General features: G+C 39.1%; 2 protein-coding genes across 4 annotated transcripts in view; one reads left to right on the top strand and one right to left on the bottom strand.

The window, feature by feature from the left end:
- The window catches only part of LOC114665320 (gastrula zinc finger protein XlCGF57.1-like), an 895,535-nt gene that overhangs the window by 453,395 nt on the left and 420,173 nt on the right, over window positions 1–21,967 (bottom strand). The window lies entirely within an intron of this gene.
- The window catches only part of cnot2 (CCR4-NOT transcription complex, subunit 2), a 141,459-nt gene that overhangs the window by 78,511 nt on the left and 40,981 nt on the right, over window positions 1–21,967 (top strand). For all 3 annotated transcript variants that reach the window (XM_028821128.2, XM_028821122.2, XM_028821127.2), the window contains exons 3-5: window positions 3,329–3,401; window positions 3,764–3,911; window positions 15,608–15,790. In XM_028821128.2, the coding sequence (XP_028676961.1) occupies window positions 3,329–3,401; window positions 3,764–3,911; window positions 15,608–15,790 (404 nt within the window). The remainder of the gene's footprint in view (window positions 1–3,328; window positions 3,402–3,763; window positions 3,912–15,607; window positions 15,791–21,967) is intronic.

Raw genomic sequence — 21,967 nt, 5'->3', positions numbered from 1 at the left:
CAGCAGGTAATATTTTCGGCTTTGTTTGGACATGGCAATAAAAGAATACCCTCCCCCCTTGTGCAGTGGAGTTAGTAATAGTAATAGATTTCCACTTGTATCAATATCCAAATATTTTTTTTTTTTTTTTTGCTATATAATACTTTTTTTTCAGGATACAGTTGCATTGCTGTGTGGAGTACCTTGAATAACGAAAGACAGACTGGAACTTATTATTCTCAAGGTTACTGCTTTGAGTTATTCAGTTGTCTTGGTAAACACAAGTGTAACTTTTTAAACATCTTAATTTATTCACTCAAAGAAGCATTATTTTAGCTATTTATTTTACCAAGATGTGTATGATAGTGTCTTCTACATGTTTTAACATTTTATTAAGAAGCCAACACTAAAATGACAAAATAATAGCATATTTTTTCTTCACCTCTTGGTTGATCCAGTGTTTATTTTTGACTAGGGTGGCACAATTTGATCCAAAAATCATATTTTGATTATTTTGCTACATATTGTGATTTAAGGTGTGATATGCAAGTATTAAAGTTAGCATTTTGTATTGCATCTTCAAGGCTAAAAGGAAATGATGGCATTAATGATCATAATGAGCAAATATTTGCTAGTATTTATCAACTCAAAAATCCTTCATGTAACAAGCAAAATCTTAAATTATTGACCATCCAGGACCAAAAAAAGACCAAATTACTTTCTATGATGTATTTTTGAACGGCTTAAATAATAAAAATCAATTAGCTAATGAAAATAAGTACAATAATAATGTGTCCCACTGTTTTCTTGTTCATACCTTCTGTCTACCCATTGCATGCATCATCTTTTAAACTGTTACCTAGTAAATGGGAGATCACTTTTTTAACTTTAAATATCAAATATTTATTAAGTCATTTGTGTATTATAATAAAATAGTAGTACTGTGTATGCACTGTGCAGTAAGCATGTCTTTTGCTAAATATGTAACAGTTTTAGCTTAGCCTGGCTTGTGTAATACATTCACTGTAGAGTTGTGTTGTCTGAGATACTGATATAAATTAGTTATTTCCAAGTGACACATCAACTTTAATTTTGCACACTTTGCATAATAGCTCAGTCTGATCGATTTTGGTGACAGATTCAAAGTACTGTCAAATGACAGCAGTTGAGTTTTTTAAAAATTTTTTCAGTCTTTAGTCACCATCCCCCAAAACCCAAACAAACCCCACCCTGTTGCACACATCTTGATTTAAAAAAAATAAAAAAACACACACACATTAGTTTTCTTGTCATCATCTCTATATGCACATACTCCACTACAAATTCATAACAAATGGCAGTGGGACTGATTGATAATCCTTAGATTGGTTAGTCCCACCTTGAGTTCCACATTTGCATAGTTCAAGCTCAGTAGACTACAAGCAAAACTCCCTACCAGTGCTCTTATAGGGTAGTAGCACAATGCGTATACAGGTTAGGTATAATGTCTCATTTTCAAATAAAATACTTATTGCAGTTTACGAAGTACGTTTTTTTAATACAGGTATTGTCAAGCTAGGATTCACAGAGTTGTACAAGAGACAGAAAAGGAAGTCCAGGTTTTCAAGAAAAGTACAGTAGTGAGAAGTCCAGCAAAATGACACCTTTTATTGGCTAACTAAAAAGATTACAATATGCAAGCTAGCTTATTAAGCTACCCAGGTGGGGCAGCCAGAGCCAAGACCGGGGAGGTGACATGAAGAGAGCTATGCACAGAAGATGCCCTTATTTGACTGATCTGGAAAATTTTTTGCAATAAGTGGACAAGAATCACCAAGTCCAAGTGTGCCAAACTGAATAAACTCTTACTTAAAAAGACTGAGCATTGTAATAAAATCATACGGTGCTTCAACTAAGTATTAGTTTAAGAAGTGTACACACTAATACAACCAGGTTTTTGTGTGTTTTCCTCCCTTTTTTCATTAAATGGTTTCTTATTTGAGTTCACATTCTTTGTTGATTGCAATTTTGCAATAAAGGTGGAGTAAATTCTGACAGGATTTCTCCCCTTTTCAAACAAAACCTGCCATTTTTGTGTGATCCACCAGAAACCACTGTATTGAGACACTATTTTGTTTTCCTTTTTTCTTCTCCAAAAGATCAGGAAAACCTAAAAAGTAACTGTACTTGAGGTGAAAGAATATCTTTAGTTTGTGCTAAAAACAGTGTATTAATTTTCATGTATTTGCTTTCATAATAGCACCAAAGCCACTGCTTCATTGAATTACAGTGGTATTTCCATTTAATGTGTAGTACCCGAGTTTCATTATTGCATCCTGATTTGGCCATTTCTCACTACAGAAAAGATCATTAGATCTTGTAAGGAGTGAACTGTTTGTACTTGTAGTAAACCATGCTGAAATTGCATTTGTTTTTCTCCAGTGTGGATTGTTTAGCTTATTATTACATAGCACCTGTTTGTCATTTTCTTTTGTTCTGGTGATGGAAATAAGGAAATTGATAAAGGAATTTCAGGCTTTACACTTATTCTGGTGGGTAACAAAGTGCCAAAGTCATATGGCTGTCTCATTCTGCCTCATGGGTCCAGAATCATGTGTTCTAATTCCATATCCAGTCTCTGCTTGTGTGTAGCTGACATGGTTAATAAGAACATCACACCATTTTTAAGCAAGTCTTCTTCTTGCACAGGATTGTTTATGTAATTAAACCCGTTTTTGCATCTATTAGTATGTGTAGTTGGAAACTTGCAAGCAAAAAATGAAGGAAAGAATCTCTATGCCTCAGTGGATGGAGCAAACATTCAAAAGCAGGCATTCATTAATTTTACCCCTTTTACATATTCTGTTATGTAATAATTTCAAGCTGGGTATGTGGACAGTGTGGCACAACTGCCCAATAAAAAGGTCAATTTAAAATTAGCAGTATAAAACAGAGCAAGACTTTAAATTCCAAACTATGACCACATGAACATTTAGGCTAAAGCAATCAAAGAAGGTGTGGGGGTTTCTTCGTTACATTTTTTACAAAGAGGTGAACTAGGGATATTTTAAATCTTTGATTTCTCTCTTATAGTGTTTTGCTTTAAACTCTTAAAGCACACATCCAAAAGAGTAAACTAAAGTTTACCTTTGTTGTGTATAATACAAATCCTAATCCCTTTGATAATTTAAACATTCCTGTAAGATTAGAAAGCACTTTAAAAGCCAAAGAGAGGAACACAGCTATTGTATTTTACCTGTACATTTTCAGTACTTTTCGCTGCTTTTTAAGAAGTGCAAGTTCTAGAGCAATTCTTAATGTGCTACAGTCCCCGTAAGTCAATTACCACTTGTCAAACGTCTTTCTGTAGATGCTGGGATCTCCATCACCATCGACATCAAGTCAACTATCCACATTTGGTGCAAGTTTATATGGACAACAAAGTAAGTAATAAAAAAGGTTGTTAAAAGCTGAAACAACACAGATTATTTTTTTTACTTTATAATTTCATGTTTTTAAATTGCTATTACTTTAAATTCAACAAAGTTGACAGAAGGTCTGAAGTTATTTTAGTTTACTATGCGAGTGGTTTGGGCCTTGCTTGATTGTTTAAATTATCTAAGAGTTGTATTTTACACTTCAGATGATGTTTGTAGGTATGTTCTTATTCCATGTATGTTTATGAACACTTGCACTTTTCCTTTTACCTCTTCTGCATTTCTTTTTCAGCGAGAAATGAAAGTCATGTTGACCACATTGAAAATGGCCTTCTAACCTTTAAATGCTTGTTGTGATCCTGTTCTAGGTGCACTAGCCCATTCAATGAGGGGAATGAGCAACAACAATCCTCAGTTAAATCGCAGCTTATCACAAGGTACCCAGTTGCCAAGCCATGTAACTCCGACGACGGGGGTACCGACTGTGTCACTTCATACTCCACCTTCACCAAGCAGGTATGGTGTTTCTTTGTCTTTCCTCTTTAATGATGGATTTGAGTGGTAGTTAATGAAACCTGTGCAAATCAATTTTGTTTAATGCAGTACCTAGCGTTAAAAAGGAGAAAGATTTTCTTAAAATGTCCGTTTGTTTCTAATGGCAAGTGTAATAAAAAGTTGCAGTAGTTCAGTAACATGCATTTTTGTTTGCAGTTAGATTCTCCACCCACTGTATATATATAAAAAAAAAAAACCTAACCCATTCCATTCAAACTAGTGTTGTGCTGAGGTGACACCCAATGCACAACTACACTCAGTCCTAATTTGGGATCCTAAGGTGGTTCGTCACGTGGGTACGGCAACAGGCTGTATCAGTGTATGCTCCTGCTCTCCTATAAAGGGTAAAACTGGCCATTTTGGTATCTCTAATCTAGCACTCCTGGGTTTATATTTTTTTCTATATAATACAAAGTTGACTGACTCACATATCAACAAAAAAAATGTTTTTCTATTTAGTTTAAAAGCTGAAATTTTGGGGTATGATACGTCTAGGCTAGTAAATACCTACTAAGAAAGGACACTAATATATACAGTAGAAAAACTAAATACCCCAAAATCACAAAATTTTTACGGATTTGATTGAAATTTGGTTTCATTATAGAAAAAAAGAAAATTATCCAAAGTGTTTTTTTTTTTTTTTTTTTTTTTGTCAATAATAATACTTTACCAAGTACACTATGCTAACGAGCTATGCAGATCTGCAGCCTGAAGAGAAAGATTAGCAGTAGCTTCTCAGAAGCCTGTTTCAGATGTGCCAGTGTATTCAAGTTAAGGTCTCCAGCAGAAGAGGGGTGTTGATGAACAGCAACACTGAGTGTTAGGGTGGACTAATGAGAGAAGAATGGGCAGTGTCTTAGACTGAAAAAAGACGACATCAACATGTGACATGCAGACAGCTGTGATGTAGAAGGAAGAAGGAACTCTTTGCTTCAAAAAAAAAAAACAAAAAAAAACTTATTTCCATACACAATGCCTGTTTCAATTTTTATATTTGTTTTGATCAATTAAAATGAAGTCCACTTATATTGATAACCTCAATTCCACACTATATAATATGTGTAAAAGCAGATGGAGATACTTAGCCTACACTACCACTTGCAAATTTTTAGCTGTATCAGAAATTTTTAGAAGCTTATTTGAAGTTTACAGAAATGGTGTATTACTTGGTACATTTGAGGTAAATGATTGGCCAGTTAAAAGATTGCATTTCATAGGAGCTTTATGTGGAAGTCATTTTAATGTTTACAAAACTGTTACTACTATTAATCTTGGTTAAGCCCAAGACTGGTTACACCAAGTATTGCAGTCAAGTACGTTTTCTTAGTTACAGTCATATGAAAAAGTTTGGGAACCCCTCTCTACATAATAATTTACTCTACTTTCAACAAAAAAGATAACAGTGGTATGTCTTTCATTTCCTAAGAACATCTAAGTACTGGGGTGTTTTCCGAACAATGATTTTTAGTGAAGCAGTATTTAGTTGTATGAATTAAATTAAATGTGAAAAACTGGCTGTGCAAAAATTTTGGTACTCTTGTAATTTTGTTGATTTGAATACATGTAAACTGCTCAATACTGATTACTTAAAACACCAAATTGTTTGGATTAGCTCGTTTAAGCCTTGAACTTCATAGACAGGGTGTCCAATCCTGAGAAAACGTAATTAAGGTGGTCAATTGCAAGTTGTGCTTCCCTTTGACTCTCCTCTGAAGAGTGACAGCATGGGATCCTCAAAGCAACTCTCAGAAGATCTGGGGCCTCATGTATAAACGGTGCGTGCACACCACATTTCCACGTTCAGATTGCAATATATAAAACCTAAACTTGGAGTAAAGCCACGCACATTTCCACAGTAACTCATACCCTGGCGTACACAAGTTCTGCGTTCGGTTTTGCAGACTGGCGGCACCCAGCGTCAAAGCAGTGCTGCTGTTCCTGTGTGGTTATCCTTTCTTTTTTAGATCCATATACCTGGCACGGCTTTATAAATACACTGAAATTAACTGCATATTGTTTATTAGTTTAATGCATCTGATTGTAATTAACCTGTAACAATATAATGGTCCACAGAATGGTCAAACTATTGTAAATACAATAGCTGCTATAGCGTTGTTACTCTCACTGCACCTTCTTCTTCTTCTTCTTGTTTCAGCTGCTTCCGTTAGGGGTTGCCACAGCGGATCATCTTTTTCCATATTACTCACTGCACCACTCAGAGTATTTATATCACTGTATCTGAGTGGGGAATCACAGCTGCACAGCAGCTGATCAGAAAGAGAATTTTTGGTATACAGCATCTAGCACACGCTGCATCAGCCATGCTGTCTATTGAACTGCTCTCAAATGGCAAATGCTTTAGAGCCTTTACTGTACTGACCTCACGGTTCAGAAACAGTTTCATCCCAAGAACTATAAACGCACTCAATGAGTCCAAGTGCTCCTTGTAGAACTGTTTGTACCTATAAGAACAATTACCTCCCTGTAAACGTTCGATACAGTTGTAATATTGCACAACCTGAGCCACTTTATAAAGAGCGTATTTACATTTGATGACATCATTTTTAAAATGAAATGCAGTAAAATATGTTTATTATATAATACAGTTAAAACTTTAAATAATCTATATTGTTAATGATTAAACATGTGAGGACACGGTGCCATAGCGCTAGCGAGGTGCTGGCGCTCTGTTCACGGATTGTTCCTGCCTTGCGCTGTATTCTTGCTGGTGCTGGAAGGATGGATGGATAGAATAATTAAACACGTACTACGAAGATATTTCACTGTTCCTTAAAAATTTTTAAGAATCTGCATTCTAAACTTACAGATGGCTTAGGGTCTATTACAGAGCTGATTGTGTGGTGATTGGGTATTTGGAGAAAGAAAAGTAAGGACAGGAATTGGGTGTTAGTACGTTTAAAAGAGAGCAGCAAGCGTCTTGCGTGAGATATGAACGATCACTGCGCCACCGTGTTCCCATGTTTAATAACATGCTTTAATTCCTATTATCATGAAAATGATATCACGTATACATGTCAGTATTTTAATTATTCGGGGAGCTGTAATATAACAAATGTAATGGATTCTGTGTCCTGTCGGATGAAGAGAAAGCCCGGAAGCACGTAGTGATTTGTACACACAGAGCACAAAGAAGATCAAATACAAAACAAAGCATTTAACGTGCTACTTTAGTTATAATGGGATTTGAGAAACTAAACATTAAACAATTTTAAGATGAAGTTTATGATGTTCTACTTTAATGACAAAATAAACTATGTGATTAAGTGGAAATTTCGAGATTAAAGTTGACATTTCGTGCTTTTTTCCCCAATGTGTGCCTATATTTTTTCTCTGACCCTAATAAGCTTTCATATGACACTCAGACGGTGAGCTACGACTCGCCTTTTCACGGCGACTTTAATATGTGATAACTTTTTTTTATTTCGGCACTGTGCGACTTTGTGAACTTGAGCTTTCGAGTTTCTCCGACATGCTGCGTCACTCAATCAACTTCCTTTTGTTGTTTATACCACTGTTTAAACCAACAAATAGAAGGATTTCAGCGAATACCAAGTGGAGGCAAGGAAAAACATACTATTTTCCCTTGTGCTTTTGCCAGTGTCAATTTGCACAAAGAACATCTGTTTGGCAGGGTGATGAGAAGGAAGCCCTTTCTGCACTCACACCACAAACAATTCGCTTGTTGTATGCAAATGCTCTTTTAGACAAGCCAGATTAATTTTGGAACAAAGTGTTTTGGACTGATGAGACAAAAATTGAGTTATTTGGTCATAACAAAAAGTGCTTTGCATGGCGGAAGAACAACACCTGGCATTCCAAGAAAAACACCTGCTACCTACTGTCAAATTTGGTGGAGGTTCCATCATGCTGTGTGGCTAGTTCTGGGACTGGGGCCCTTGTTAAAGTCGATGGTCGGATGAATTCAACCCAATATCAACAAATTCTTCAGGATAATGTTCAATCATCAGTCACAAAGTTGAAGTTATGCAGGGGTTGGATATTCCAACAAGACAATGGCCCAAAGCACAGTTCGAAATCTACAAAGGCATTCATGCAGATGGAGAAGTACAATGTTCTGGAATGTCCGTCACAGTACCCTGACTTGAATATGATTGAAAATCTATGGGATTTTGTATGGAAGAATGGTTAAAAAATACCTCCATTCAGAATCCAGACACTCATCAAAGGCTATAGAAGGTGTCTAGAGGCTGTTATATTTGCAAAAGGAGGCTCAACTAAGTACTGATGTAATGTCTCTGTTGGGGTGCCCAAATTTATGCATCTGTTTAATTTTGTTATAATGCATATTGCATATTTTCTGTTAATCCAATAAACTTAATGTCACTGTTGAAATAATACTGTTTCCATAAGGCATATCGTATATTTAAAAGGAAGTTGCTACTTTGAAAGCTCAGCCAATGATGCACGAAAATCCAAAGAATTTTGAGGGGTTCCCAAACTTTTTCATATGACTGTACTTGATATGACCAGATTATCTCAAAACTTCGTTAATAAAACAAGAAAACATAAGCGCAGTGTTAAACATACAGACAATATTGGACAAAATCAGTTAATAAAATCTGTTGCTACATATGCAAAAAAAAATTCTAAAATGAACAGACTTTTGGTTACTACATATACACAAAAATGCCAAAGTGAGGAGACTTGCAATTGTAAAATACAAGCATAAACATCCAGAAAGTCTCTGGACATGTCTCTAGTGACTCTTCCATGAAGTCAGTAGATGGATTGGGAGAATGTGGGGGGTCATCCAGTCGCTGGAAAATGGGTGTGTGGTGCTTTCGATACCTTTGCAAAAGGATGAAGGTCCAAGTCTTAAGAGTCCTAGTGCTTCTTACTTTCCTACATAATTACGAGACATGGACACTATCCTGTGACCTGAGCTGAAGACTGGACTTTCTCTGTACTGTGTTTCTTCAGAGAATCTTGGGATACCACTGGTTTAATGTTGTGTCGAAGCAAGCTCTTGCTCATGAAGTGCCAAATGAGGCACATTACCTGCATCATGAGGAAGTGTCAGTTATGGCAATGTGGCTCAATTCCCCGAGGTTGGTTCGGATCACAAAAACCTCACTGTTGAGGATCCAAGTGGCTGGGCCAGTCCAAGGAGGTGCCCACTTAACACCTGGCTGCAGCAGATAAGATGGTCATTTCTGGATGGTGGAATTGGACCATGTTTCTGCCTGGGGAGTTTTGAACAGGGATCCCCAGCTGTTTCGTTGTGTGGTTGGTGTGGCAACACGCTGTTGCTCCACAACCTGGCCTGATGCCAAATGTAGGGGGATGGGCAAATGAAACAAATGGTAAAGAGCATGTGTAATCTGCTAATGGGCAACAGCTTATCACAAAATTAAAACCAAGAGTGAGCAACAACAAACCACTGCTTCACTTTGCCACCCTGATACAGATCCATACTTTAATATTTTTGTATATTTTAAACATTTTGTCACTTGTACCTTTAACAGTTTACACTGCAGTATTTTTACTTCAGTGTCTTGTGTGTTAAAAATATTTTAATCTGAAATAGTTTTGTGTATCCAGCTGTTGAGATTTTTACTATTTAATACAGAACTTTATTTTCTTTAAATTACAGAAAAAAACATTTGTTACATCGATTACACTTTTCATATCAGTACAGGTTTAAAATTATTAGGGTTAACCAAAATGACACACATTAATGACATGCATTTGAAAAAATGTATTGTAACTCCTGCCTTTTGTCATTAAGGCTACTGTCCTTCTGAAGTGCTTTCAGCCAAACAAAATAATTTCCGTCATAGGGAAACTTGCAGTATTTGAGTGAGTTATCCATTATCACAATTTCTTAGAAAACATGTAGTATTCAAATGATAATAGTATGCCATACTTATGATTCACTTGAATTTCTTTGCAAACTTATAAAGAATGCAGTTACCATTTCTAAGTATCCTTCCCAAACTGAATACATTTCTTGTGTGACTGATTTCTGCTAGGCTTATGGAGCTCTTGTCCCCCGATACAGAAATAATACTTGTTCGATACTGGAAGCAGGAATTTAGAAACAACGATCTTGCATATTATAAAAGTGTGAATGCAGTCTATTAGTAACAAGCCATGAAACAATTTTAAGCATTTGGCTTGATAATTTTAGGTAATCATTTTACATTTTACATCTTCTATACAAATATTAAAGTAATGAGAGAATTTAACAGGTAACAGTGAAAAGGCTGCATTTACCTTCAAAAGCCTGAAATTTTGCAGAATAAGATATCCATTATGCTTTCACCTGAATATGTTTTTTCCCCCTGTGTTTGCTGTAATCCCCTTTCTTTTGTGTGAAATGTTCTATTAAAGTTTTTTTTTTTATCGTGTCACAGTATTTTTCATTTTTCACACTTTATTAATAAGTGACAAAATACTTGTTATCCTTGGTGACTACTTATAAATTGCATATGACAGCTGATCATTGGTAAATAAGTATAGAAGTGCTGTGTCATGTTGACTCGAGAGTGGAGTGTACATGATGTTTGGAAGAGATTTGTTGTTTTAGTGTGTCATTTCTGTCCTACTTTAATTATTGTTGTTATAGGCAAATGGCAATACGGTTACACTTCACATTAAGTTTCCATAATTATATCGTAACTACTATGTCCACGGTTTTCAAACTGTGGTACGCGTACCACTGGTGGTACTTCAAGTCATGCCAAGTGGTACTCGTGTGGTCCTTTATTTTCCACGAATCGATGTTGCTAGAATACCAATATGTTGCATATAATCATATATAGTATAAGTATACTACTGTAAATGCGTGGAAAACTCCAAGCCGGCTTTTATTAGCGCGGGCACCCATTTCCTTAATTAGTTTAATATCACTTTAACGTCATAATTATAGTCATTATAGTGACTTTTTCTTCAAAACAACACGGGCGTAATTAACGATTCATTGACAGTGGTACTTCAGTTTACTGGTCCTCGCGGAGTGATACTTGTTCAAAAAAGTTTGAAAACCGTGGTACTATGTAATTTGTTATTCCACAGTTTATATAATTACAATGTAACAATTTATCACTTATCCAAAAACAAGTGTACTTACATAGTTACATTGTAGTTGTACTTTCAAAATTCAATAAAAACATCAGGGTATGTAACTACAACTATGTAACAGATGTTCCATGGTCTGGGCAATTTTAATGGAGAATTGCAGTGATTACTGCATAGGTCAGGGGTGCCCACACTTTTTCAGCTTGCGAGCTACTTTTAAAATGACCAGGTCGAAATGATCTACCTACATTAAAAATGATATATATATATATGTATCTCTATATATAATCTTCATTTGGATCTTGATCTTTGTTTGTCTGCGAATTAATTAGAAGAAGAAGAACTAGATGGCAGTAGAGAGACAGCTAAAACATAGGCATTGCATTAAAAATCTCCTCCAGGCTTATACTACTGAAGACTGTAGTACTCCAGTCACACCTCAAAACACAGACATTCAAACTAAACAAATTGTTGTGCTTTAAATTAACTAATCTTTATATATAATCTTCATTTGGATCTTGATCTTTATTTGTCCGCGAATTCCACGCATGCGTAGACCACCTTCCAGTTTAGTACATTGTTGACATCCGTGAGTAACAACAATGTGCCGGAATAACGAAAGGGGTGGTGGACAGTGTTACGCTGGTTAGCTCCTGAGGCCTGGTTAGAGAATGAGATTGCTGAAGATAAAAGGTACGTGCCTACGTAACATATGAATGAAAGAAACACAGTGGGTAAAATGAATGACAACGTAACAGCACGTTCCGGAAATTATTATTGTTACGTTGTAGCCGGCGAGTGCTGTGCGTCTCACAGTTGTACCGTGGCTTGCTCACATGTCAGTGAAGTGATCCTTATTTATGCTTTAAAGAGCCTGGATACCTATGTGTCCCCCTTTTATAACCATTGCTCCGTGTATATTGCCTTACTCTTTGGATTGCCACAAAGCAACCTGCGAGATTGGAGAAATGTCGAGAAGAGATCGCGAGAGGAAACGACAGCGTCGTGAAAACGAGACGGACTGTGAATGGATAGAAGCACAAATGCTCCTCCACCACCACATAATTACTATTCGGACAGTGATTCCGAGTAGGCCGTTCCTATCGAATCAATGTCCAAGGGTTTTCTTTTGTAATTTTGTTACCCTTATAAAAAATCATAATGCTGTGCGACGAAGGGCCCAGTTCACAACTATATATATATATATATATATTTATATATATATATATATATATATATATATATATATATATATATATATATATTTATTTATATATATATATATATATATATATTATATATATATATATATATATATATATATATATATAAAATATATGTTGTCGTATCTTGCATAACTGAAAAATCTTTATGGCACAATAACAATTCATTTACAGTCACTATAGTATTTGGATTTAATAATCTTCATGTGGGAAAAGGCTGACTCACATAAATAAGTAGAGCCGAATAATGCAGTCAAGGAGGTAGCACATTTCCTCATGTTTGGGTACTTTTCCTCTGTTAGTAAGTTCTAAAATTGTCCAAGAGCCCCAGACTTCAGCTGAATGTAATCCTGTAGTGTGAAAATCTCATCCTTCACTGTAGCACTTAAATGTAGCGATTGGCTCAAGTAAAGCTGAGTCTTGAAACCGTTATGCTCTGTGTAGCATATGCTGTCAAGTTGCGCACATGCCTTCCATTGAGTCTCTAGCTCTGACGCGAGGTTTTGGATGTTCCTCAAATCAAGGCGCTTGCAGCTTTGAGGACAGATGTTGCATTTTAAGCTCATTCAACATGTTGGTCAGATCAAAAAAAAAATGCAAAGTCTAGTGGCCATTGATCGTTATTAAGTTGCTTGTATTCTGCATGTTTAATGACGAGGAGAAACTCCTTTTTCTCCGGCCAGGGGTCTTGAAATCTCAGCAGGAATTTTCTCCCTAGCTGTCTCATCTGATCTTCTTTTATCATCTCTCCATCTTAGAAGGACTTCTTATGCTTAATGATCGAGTGACTCACCCAGAACGATGCTTTGGTGTGTCTGCCTTTGCTTTTGAATTCAGCAGAATGAAAAATGACGGCTGTCCGATTCACTGCGATTTTAGTTCCCTCTCCTTTCTCTTTCTCAGATCGCTTTTTGGAAGGAAGTCAGTTTCGTAGTTTTTATGAACAGTTTGAAAGTGCCTTTCCACATTTTCCTTCTTTGGAATAGCAATGATAGATTGACAGATCAGACAAACGCACTTCGATTGTGACATTGTGAGAAAAAAAAAATCCTCTTCCAATTCCACATCCAGCCCATACCCCTCCCCTTCTAAAACAATTAATTAATTATTATTTTTTTTTAAACCCCTTCTTTAGTTGCTATAAATTGGAAGGCTAACTAGATCACTTAGATAGCCAGAGTTTTGCAGTAGCTCGCACGTTTGATCGTGCATGCGGGATGACCAGTGAGGATATATGATAGACTAAAGTTTAAAAAAATTTTTTTGAATTCAACACGATCTATCTGCACTACTTTTCCGATCTACCGTTTGATCACAATCGACACATTGGGCACCCCTGGCATAAGTTTTCGATGATATTTCAAGATCTTTTTTAAATGGTGAAAACATCTTTGCAGAATGGTTAACCCTTTTGCCTCACATATCCATTATCCTGAGATGTAAATCTGTCTGGAGATGTGTGTAAAATTTGTATATTCTACCCATGTCTTCCTATGTCGTCTTCATGGGTTTTACTGCCTCATCCCAGGGACATGTAGGTTGGGTTATGTGGTCATATGTGTGAGAGCATGACTGCTGGTATGTTTGTCAGTGGGCCTTGCAATGGGATGGCTCCCCATCCTGGGCTGTTTCCTGCCTTGTGCCCGGTGATGCTTGGAATGGCTCTGTGGTCCTGTGTACATTGATTTGAATGATGCAAGTTTGGCAGTATTATGTTAGGGATGGGTATAATAGTAGCCCAAAAAAATTCAACAATAAATAGTGTAGCACAACTACAAGAATGTGACAAATGCTTAAGCAAAACATGTCAAGGAGGTGCCCCTCTAGATTTTGCATTTTTCAGCAATAAACTCATCTTTTGGAAAAAAAACCATCATCGAAAACCTATGCAGTTATCACTGCAATTCTCCATTAAAATTGCCCAGATCGTGGAAGATCTGTTACATAGTTGTAGTTACATACCCTGATGTTTTTTTACATTTTGAAAATACAGCTACAATGTAACTGTTTAAGTACACTTGTTTTTGGATAAGTGATAAATTGTTACATAGTAATTATATAAACTGTGGAATAACAATGACAACTGAGTAATTAACTATAACATTACTTTGTATTACACAGTGAGTACGGAGTAATAACTCATAGTTACACTGTACGTATACAGGTAATTACATAGTAGTTACAGTGTAATTATGGACACTTAATGTAAAGTGTTACCGGCAATACTTATTTTCTGAAGGTGCATTTGTCAGCTTTGTGAAACAAGCTGCTTCATTTTTCTATAAGCATCTGTTCCATAATTTTCTGAATTTGTACATTCTCAATACCGCCAGAGCCAATCCCAGCAAACATATGCAAGGCACAATCAGTCATAGATAGGGCTCCATCTGTCACAAGATGCATACATGCAGACACCTGCACTTGGTCATACTAGAGCCAGCAGACAGTTGTCAATTAACTTAGTTTTTGTGTTAAATGCATGATGACTTTTATTATAACTGGGATCTTCATGGATTACTGAAAACAAAAAAAAAATCTACATATCCTTTCACATTTTCTGATAACATTTATAAAATGGTTGACTCTATTGAATATGTTTCCCAGCAAAATTCTTAAACACATTTTTTCCATGAAAATTCACATTGATATATATAACGTAAGTACCGAAGGCAACAAAGCAGAGTAGAGTCTAGTACACAGATATGCTGTATATATTGCCCAAGTGAATGTTTGTATAGAACAGAGCTTTTTCTGAAAAGAAGTATGCAGGTAAGAGCCATGCACCAAGTGTTGTTTGTAAAGTCAAAATGAGCTATTGGTCTATTGGGGGATGGAGGAAAGCACAAACAGTGCTTGGCCAGTTGCAAAAAAAAAAAAAAAAGGGGTGGGGGGGGCATTTAAATTGTGTTAGGTTCAGATGTGATCTTGCTTATTTGTTTCTTTTGAGATTGATAGTATGAGAAACCAATTTATTTGATAGTAGCCAATAGGTGAGACTCCAGAGGAAAGAAAATGATAGTAGCCAATAGGTGAGACTCCAGAGGAAAGAAAATGCTATGGCATTGTTTGAAGAAAAGTGGTAAATTTATGTTTGGTGCAAATGTAAATATAGTTTCCACAAAAACACTGTCCACTTTAAAGCAAATTAGTGACAACACAGTGTTATGTGAATCGTATAACTGTGTAGACTAAATAAGAGCTTGTCTTTAATCAATTTGCACAAAAGAGCCAAAATGCATCATTTAATATTGTGACAGAAGGGTAACAAAGAGTAAATGGAAAATGGATGCTTTGCATTTTAAATTAACAGGAGGGAAAAAATTCTAATCTTTCTATCAGGAAGTGATTGATTTATTTCTTGTTTTTCTGCAGGAGCATTTTACCTATGAATCCCAGGAATGTGATGAACCACTCCCAAGTTGGTCAGGGAATTGGTATGTCTGGCAGGACAAACAGCATGACCAGTTCAGGTTTAGGCAGTCCAAACAGAAGCTCTCCCAGCATCATTTGTATGCCAAAGCAACAACAGTCTCGACAACCTTTTACCATAAACAGGTATGAATTCAATTCAATGCTTATGTGTGTTGCCTCACAATATAAAGGAGGAATAGGTGACTATTACAGGTACATCTCAATAAATTACAATATGATCGAAAAGTTAATTAATTTCAATAATTCAATTCAAAAAGTGAAACTCGTATATTATATAGATTCATTACACACAGAGTGATATATTTCACGCGTTTATTTCTTTTCATTTTGCTGATTATGGCTTACAGGTAATAAAAAGTCAAAATTCTGTATCTCAGAAAATTAGAATATTACATAAGACCAAAAAAAAAAAATTTTAATACAGAAATAACTGACTTTGGACTTGATAAAACACAGTGGACCAACACCAGCAGATAACATGGCTCCCCAAGTCATCACTGACTGAGGAAATGCCATTCTTCCTCCAGACTCTGGGACCTTGATTTCCAAATGAAATGTAAAATTTAGTTTCATTTGAAAAGAGGTCTTTGGACCACTGAGCAACAGTCCAGTCCATTTTCTCCTTAGCCCAGGTAAGATGCTTCTGATGTGTTCCTTGGCTGGACACAAGGAATGTGACAGTTGTAGCGACACATCCCGGATATGTCTGTGTGTGGTGGCTCTTGAAGCACTGACCTGCAGTCTACTCCTTGTGAATCTCCCCCAAATATTTGAATGGGATGTGCTTCACAATCCTCTCAAGGCTGCGGTTATCCCTGTCGCTTATGCACTTTTTTTTCTGCCACATTTTGTCCTTCCATTCAACTTTACATTAATATGCTTGGATGCAGCACTCTGTGAACAGCCAGCTTCTTTAGCAATGACCTTTTGTGGCTTACCCTCCTTGTGTGGCCTACTGAACCAGACTGAGAGACCATTTAAACGCTCAGGATACCTTTGCCGGTGTTTTGGGTTAATTAGCTGAGTGGAGTGTGATATGGCGTTGCCCGTGTAGGTTGCGGCTTACAGAGCTCCTGAGTCCGCGGTGTTTAGTGTTAATCTTTGTTTGTCTTTGTCAACTAGTATAAGTAAAAAAGTAGATTTAAGTGATAGTTGTACGCAGACATACATTTACGAGCGGCAAATCCTGCTCAATTTCCGAAGAAACTGCGCTGAAATATCCAGTGAGGTGACCGAGACGCTTCACAGCCTTTTCTTACTTCAGCAGCCCGAGAAGCTGAGCTGGCGAAAACGCAAGCACAACGATCGGAAGCAGAAACGAGGTAAACGCGGAGGTGTTAGCACAAGGCTAAAAACTAACCCAACCAGACCTGCGATACCGTGTATTCTGCTTGCGAACGTCCGTTCGCTGGACAACAAGTTGGATTATATAAAGCTGTAGTGGGCCAAGCAGTGGGAAAAGAGAGACTGTTGCATCTTTATTTTCACTGAGACATGGCTCCAGGACAACATTGCAGACTTGGCCATCCAGCTAGACGGACTGACCATCTTCCGAGTGGACAGACATGCCTCCTTCTCCGGTAAGACCCGCGGAAGGTGACTGTGTGTTTATGTGAACAGAGAGTGGTGTACGAACGCTGCCTCAGTTGCGCGACACTGCTCCCCACTGATAGAGGTTTTATCAGTAAAGTGTCGGCCTTTCTACCTGCCGAGGGAATACAGTTGCGTGCTGGTGGTTGCTGTCTACCTCCCGCCTAGCGCAAATGCTAACCAGGCGCTAGCAGAACTCTACGAGATCATCAGCAAACTGCAAACGACGCTCCCCAAGGCATTTTTCATTATTGCTGGAGACTTCAATCAGATAGATAGATAGATAGATACTTTATTAATCCCGATGGGAAATTCACATTCTTCAGCAGCAGCATACTGATACAATAAATAATATTAAATTAAAGAATGATAATAATACAGGTGAAAAAAACAGACAATAACTATGTATAATGTTAAATATTAACGTTTACCCCCCCTGGTGGAATTAAAGAGTCGCATAGTTTGGGGGAGGAACGATCTCCTCAATCTGTCTGTGGAGCAGGACAGTGACAACAGTCTGTCGCTGAAGCTGCTCTTCTGTCTGGAGATGACATTATTTAGTGGATGCAGTGGATTCTCCATAATTGATAGGAGCCTGCTGAGCGCCCTTCGCTCTGCCACAGATGTTAAACTGTCCAGCTCCATGCCAACAATAGAGCCTGCCTTCCTCACCAGTTTGTCCAGGCGTGAGGCGTCTTTCCTCTTAATGCTGCCTCCCCAGCACACCACTGCGTAGAAGAGGGCGCTCGCCACAACTGTTTGATAGAACATCTGCAACATCTTATTGCAGATGTTGAAGGAAGCCAGCCTTCTAAGGAAGTATAACCGGCTTTGTCCTTTCTTGCACAGCGCATCAGTATTGGCAGTCCAGTCTAATTTATCATCCAGCTGCACTCCTAGATATTTATAGGTCTGCACCATCTGCACACAGTCACCTTTGATGATCACTGGGTCTATGAGGGGTCTGGGCCTCCTAAAATCCACCACCAGCTCCTTGGTTTTGCTGGTGTTCAGGTGTAGGTGGTTTGAGTCGGACCATTTAACAAAGTCATTGATTAGGTCCCTATACTCCTCCAGCCCATTTCTGATACAGCCCACGATAGCAGTGTCATCAGCGAACTTTTGCACATGGCAGGACTCCGAGTTGTATTGGAAGTCCGATGTATATAGGCTGAACAGGACCGGAGAAAGTACAGTCCCTTGTGGCGCTCCTGTGTTGCTGACCACAATGTCAGACGTGCAGTTCCCAAGACGCACATACTGAGGTCTGTCTTTAAGATAGTCCACGATCCATGCCACTAGGTATGAATCTAATCCCATCTCTGTCAGCTTGTCCCTAAGGAGCAGAGGTTGGATTGTGTTGAAGGCGCTAGAGAAGTCTAGAAACATAATTCTTACAGCACCACTGCCTCTGTCCAAGTGAGAGAGGGATCGGTGTAGCATATAGATGATGGCATCTTCCGCTCCCACCTTCTCCTGATATGCAAACTGCAGAGGGTCAAGGGCGTGTTGAACCTGTGGCCTAAGGTGGTGAAGCAGCAGCCTCTCCATGGTCTTCATCACATGTGATGTCAGAGCAACAGGCCGAAAGTCATTCAGCTCACTAGGACGTGATACCTTTGGGACTGGGGTGATGCAAGATGTTTTCCAAAGCCTCGGGACTCTCCCCTGTTCCAGGCTCAGGTTGAAGATGCGCTGTAGAGGACCCCCCAGCTCCGATGCACAGACCTTCAGCAGTCGTGGCGATACTCCATCTGGACCCGCTGCTTTGCTGGCACGAAGTCTCCTCAGCTCTCTGCTCACTTGCGCTGTTGTTATTATGGGTGGAGATGTTTTTCCTATGCTGGTATCAGCAGAAGGATGTGTGGAGGGTGCAGTACTCCGAGGTGAGAGTGAGAGTGGGTTAGGGTGGTCAAACCTGTTAAAAAAGTTGTTCATTTGGTTTGCTCTCTTCACGTCTCTCTCAATGGTGGTACCCCGCTTCGAGCTGCAGCCAGTGATGATCTTCATCCCATCCCACACTTCCTTCATGCTGTTATTCTGCAACTTCTGCTCCAGCTTTCTCCTGTACTGCTCCTTCGCTGCCCTGAGTTGGACTCGGAGTTCCTTCTGCACGCGCTTGAGCTCATGCTGATCACCATCTTTAAAAGCCCTTTTCTTCTGATTCAAAAGGCCCTTGATGTCACTTGTAATCCATGGCTTGTTGTTAGCATAGCAGCGTACTGTTCTTACTGGAACTACAATGTCCATACAGAAGTTGATGTAGTCAGTAGTGCAGTCAACAACTTCCTCAATGTTCTCATTATGAGATCCCTGCAGGATATCCCAGTCTGTAGTTCCAAAAAGTTCTCTCAGAGTATTCTCAGCCTCCAGGGTCCACTTCCTGAATGATCGTGTGGTTGTAGGTAGGACTCTTAACTTTTGGTTTATAGTGAGGCTGAAGCTGAACCAGGTTATGATCTCCTTTCCCAAGCGCAGGCAGCGGGGTGGCGCTGTATGCGTCTTTAACGTTTGCATACAGTAAATCAATAGTCTTATTTCCCCGGGTGTTACAGTCCACATACTGGGAGAATGCAGGCAATGTTTTGTCCAGCGTCACATGGTTAAAGTCTCCAGCGATTAGCACAAGCGCCTCAGGGTGCTGCGTTTGTAACTTAGCAATAGCGGAATGGATGATGTCACTCGCTGTCTCCACGTCTGCCCGAGGAGGAATGTATACAATAACAACAATGACATGTCCAAACTCTCTGGGCAAATAGTAGGGACGTAAACTTACAGCCAACAGTTCGATATCCCTGCAGCAAGTGGAGATTTTGACGTTAACATGTCCAGAGTGACACCACCGTGTATTAACATAGAGAGCGAGTCCTCCTCCTTTGTGCTTACCACAGGTACTTGCATCTCTGTCCGCTCTAACTGTGCTAAACCCGGGTAGCTCCACGTTGGCATCTGGGATGGTGTTATTTAGCCACGTTTCGCAGAAACACAACAAACTGCATTCTCTGTAGGTCCTTACATTTTTCACCAGCGCAGCCAGTTTGTCGATCTTATTTGAGATTGAGTTTACATTCCCCAGAATCACAGAAGGCACCGAAGGCTTGAAACGCCACTTTCTCGCAAGCCGCTTCTTTTTTTAGCTTAGTGCCGGCTCTGCTGCCACGATACCTTCTTCTTACCTCGTCGGGTAAATATGGAACCACACCGGCACTGGCATTTGTTCTCAGCGCCCGAAGTTGAGTACTTGAATAGGCGAGTCTCGGCGTGTTAAAATCCATGCCCACGTTGTAAAAGTAAGTGTGTCCAGGGAAGGAATCCACATAAAATAAAGTGGTAGGAGTGATCAATAAATAAAAATAGAAAAATAAAAGTCGAAAAGTACACATACATATACAGTCATACACGGAGCTGCTGAAAAGGCTGCCACTCACGGCGGCGCCGGATGCATGCCAGCTTGAAGTCATTTCTCCCAAAATTCTTCCAGAATGTGAACTTTGCTACTAGAGGGGGAAGCTGTATGGACAATGTTCACACGAGCGCTCCTGATGCCTACAAGGCCCTACCCCACCTCGGCTGTTCAGATCATATCAGCATTTTTATGGTCCCTGCATACAAGTCCCTGCTGAAGCGCACTAAACCAGCCCGCAGGAGCATCAGAGTGTGGCAGGATGGTGCTGTTTCAGCTCTCCAAGACTGCTTGGAATTGACAGACTGGGACATTTTCGGAGAGGCTGCTATGAATGGTGACTCCATCAATCTGGAGGAGTACACAGACTCTGTGACTAGCTACATCTCCAAATGCATAGAGGATGTTACTGTTACCAAGGATGTTACCACAAGAGCCACCCAAAAGCTCTGGATGACAAGAGAAGTGCACAAGCTGCTTAAGATCAGAAATGCAGCCTTCAGATCTGGAGACAAGGCCGTCCTCAGGATGACCAGAGCCAACCTGTCTCGCACTATAAGGAGAGCTAAGTGGGTATATGCGCAGAGGATCAACAAACAATTCAGCAGCACCAGAGACACACGTCGTATGTGGCAGGGTTTTCAGACAATTACAAACTACAAGCCCAACCCACACAGCAGCAATGGTGATGCCTCCCTTCTGAATGAGCTGAACAACTTCTTTGCACGGTTTGAGGCGCAGAACAAAAAGCCTGCGAGAAAAGCAACACCTCCCTCCACTGACCAGGCACTCTGTCTCTCCATAAATGACATGAAGAGGACTCTATCCACAGTCAACCATGCAAGGCTACAGGACCTGACAACATACCTGGTCGTGTGCTCAAAGAATGTGCCAGTCAACTGGCGGGTGTCCTCACAGACATCTTCAACACATCTCTGAGCCAGTCGTCAGTCCCAGCATTCTTCAAGTCAACCACCATCATACCAGTGCCGAAGTCATCAGTGACATGCCTGAATGACTACCGACCAGTTGCACTCACGCCAATCATAATGAAGTGCTTCGAAAGGTTAGTCACGTCACACATAAAGACTAATCTCCTTGCCTCCCTTGACCCTCTTCAGTTTGCATACCGCTCAAACAGGTCAACTGAGGATGCCATATGCTCTGCCCTTCACCTCTCCCTGACACAGCTGGATAAAAAAGACACATGTCAGGATGCTATTCAACACAATCATCCCTCAAAAGCTGGTTGTAAAACTGAGCAGGTTGGGCCTGAACACCACCCTCTGCAATTGGATCCTGGATTT

The sequence above is a fragment of the Erpetoichthys calabaricus genome, chromosome 1 (assembly GCF_900747795.2).
Source record: "Erpetoichthys calabaricus chromosome 1, fErpCal1.3, whole genome shotgun sequence".
In the NCBI taxonomy this organism is placed as follows: Eukaryota; Metazoa; Chordata; class Cladistia; order Polypteriformes; family Polypteridae; genus Erpetoichthys; species Erpetoichthys calabaricus.
Note: the sequence above shows the minus strand (reverse complement) of the source record. Positions and strands in the feature narration are given on the sequence as shown.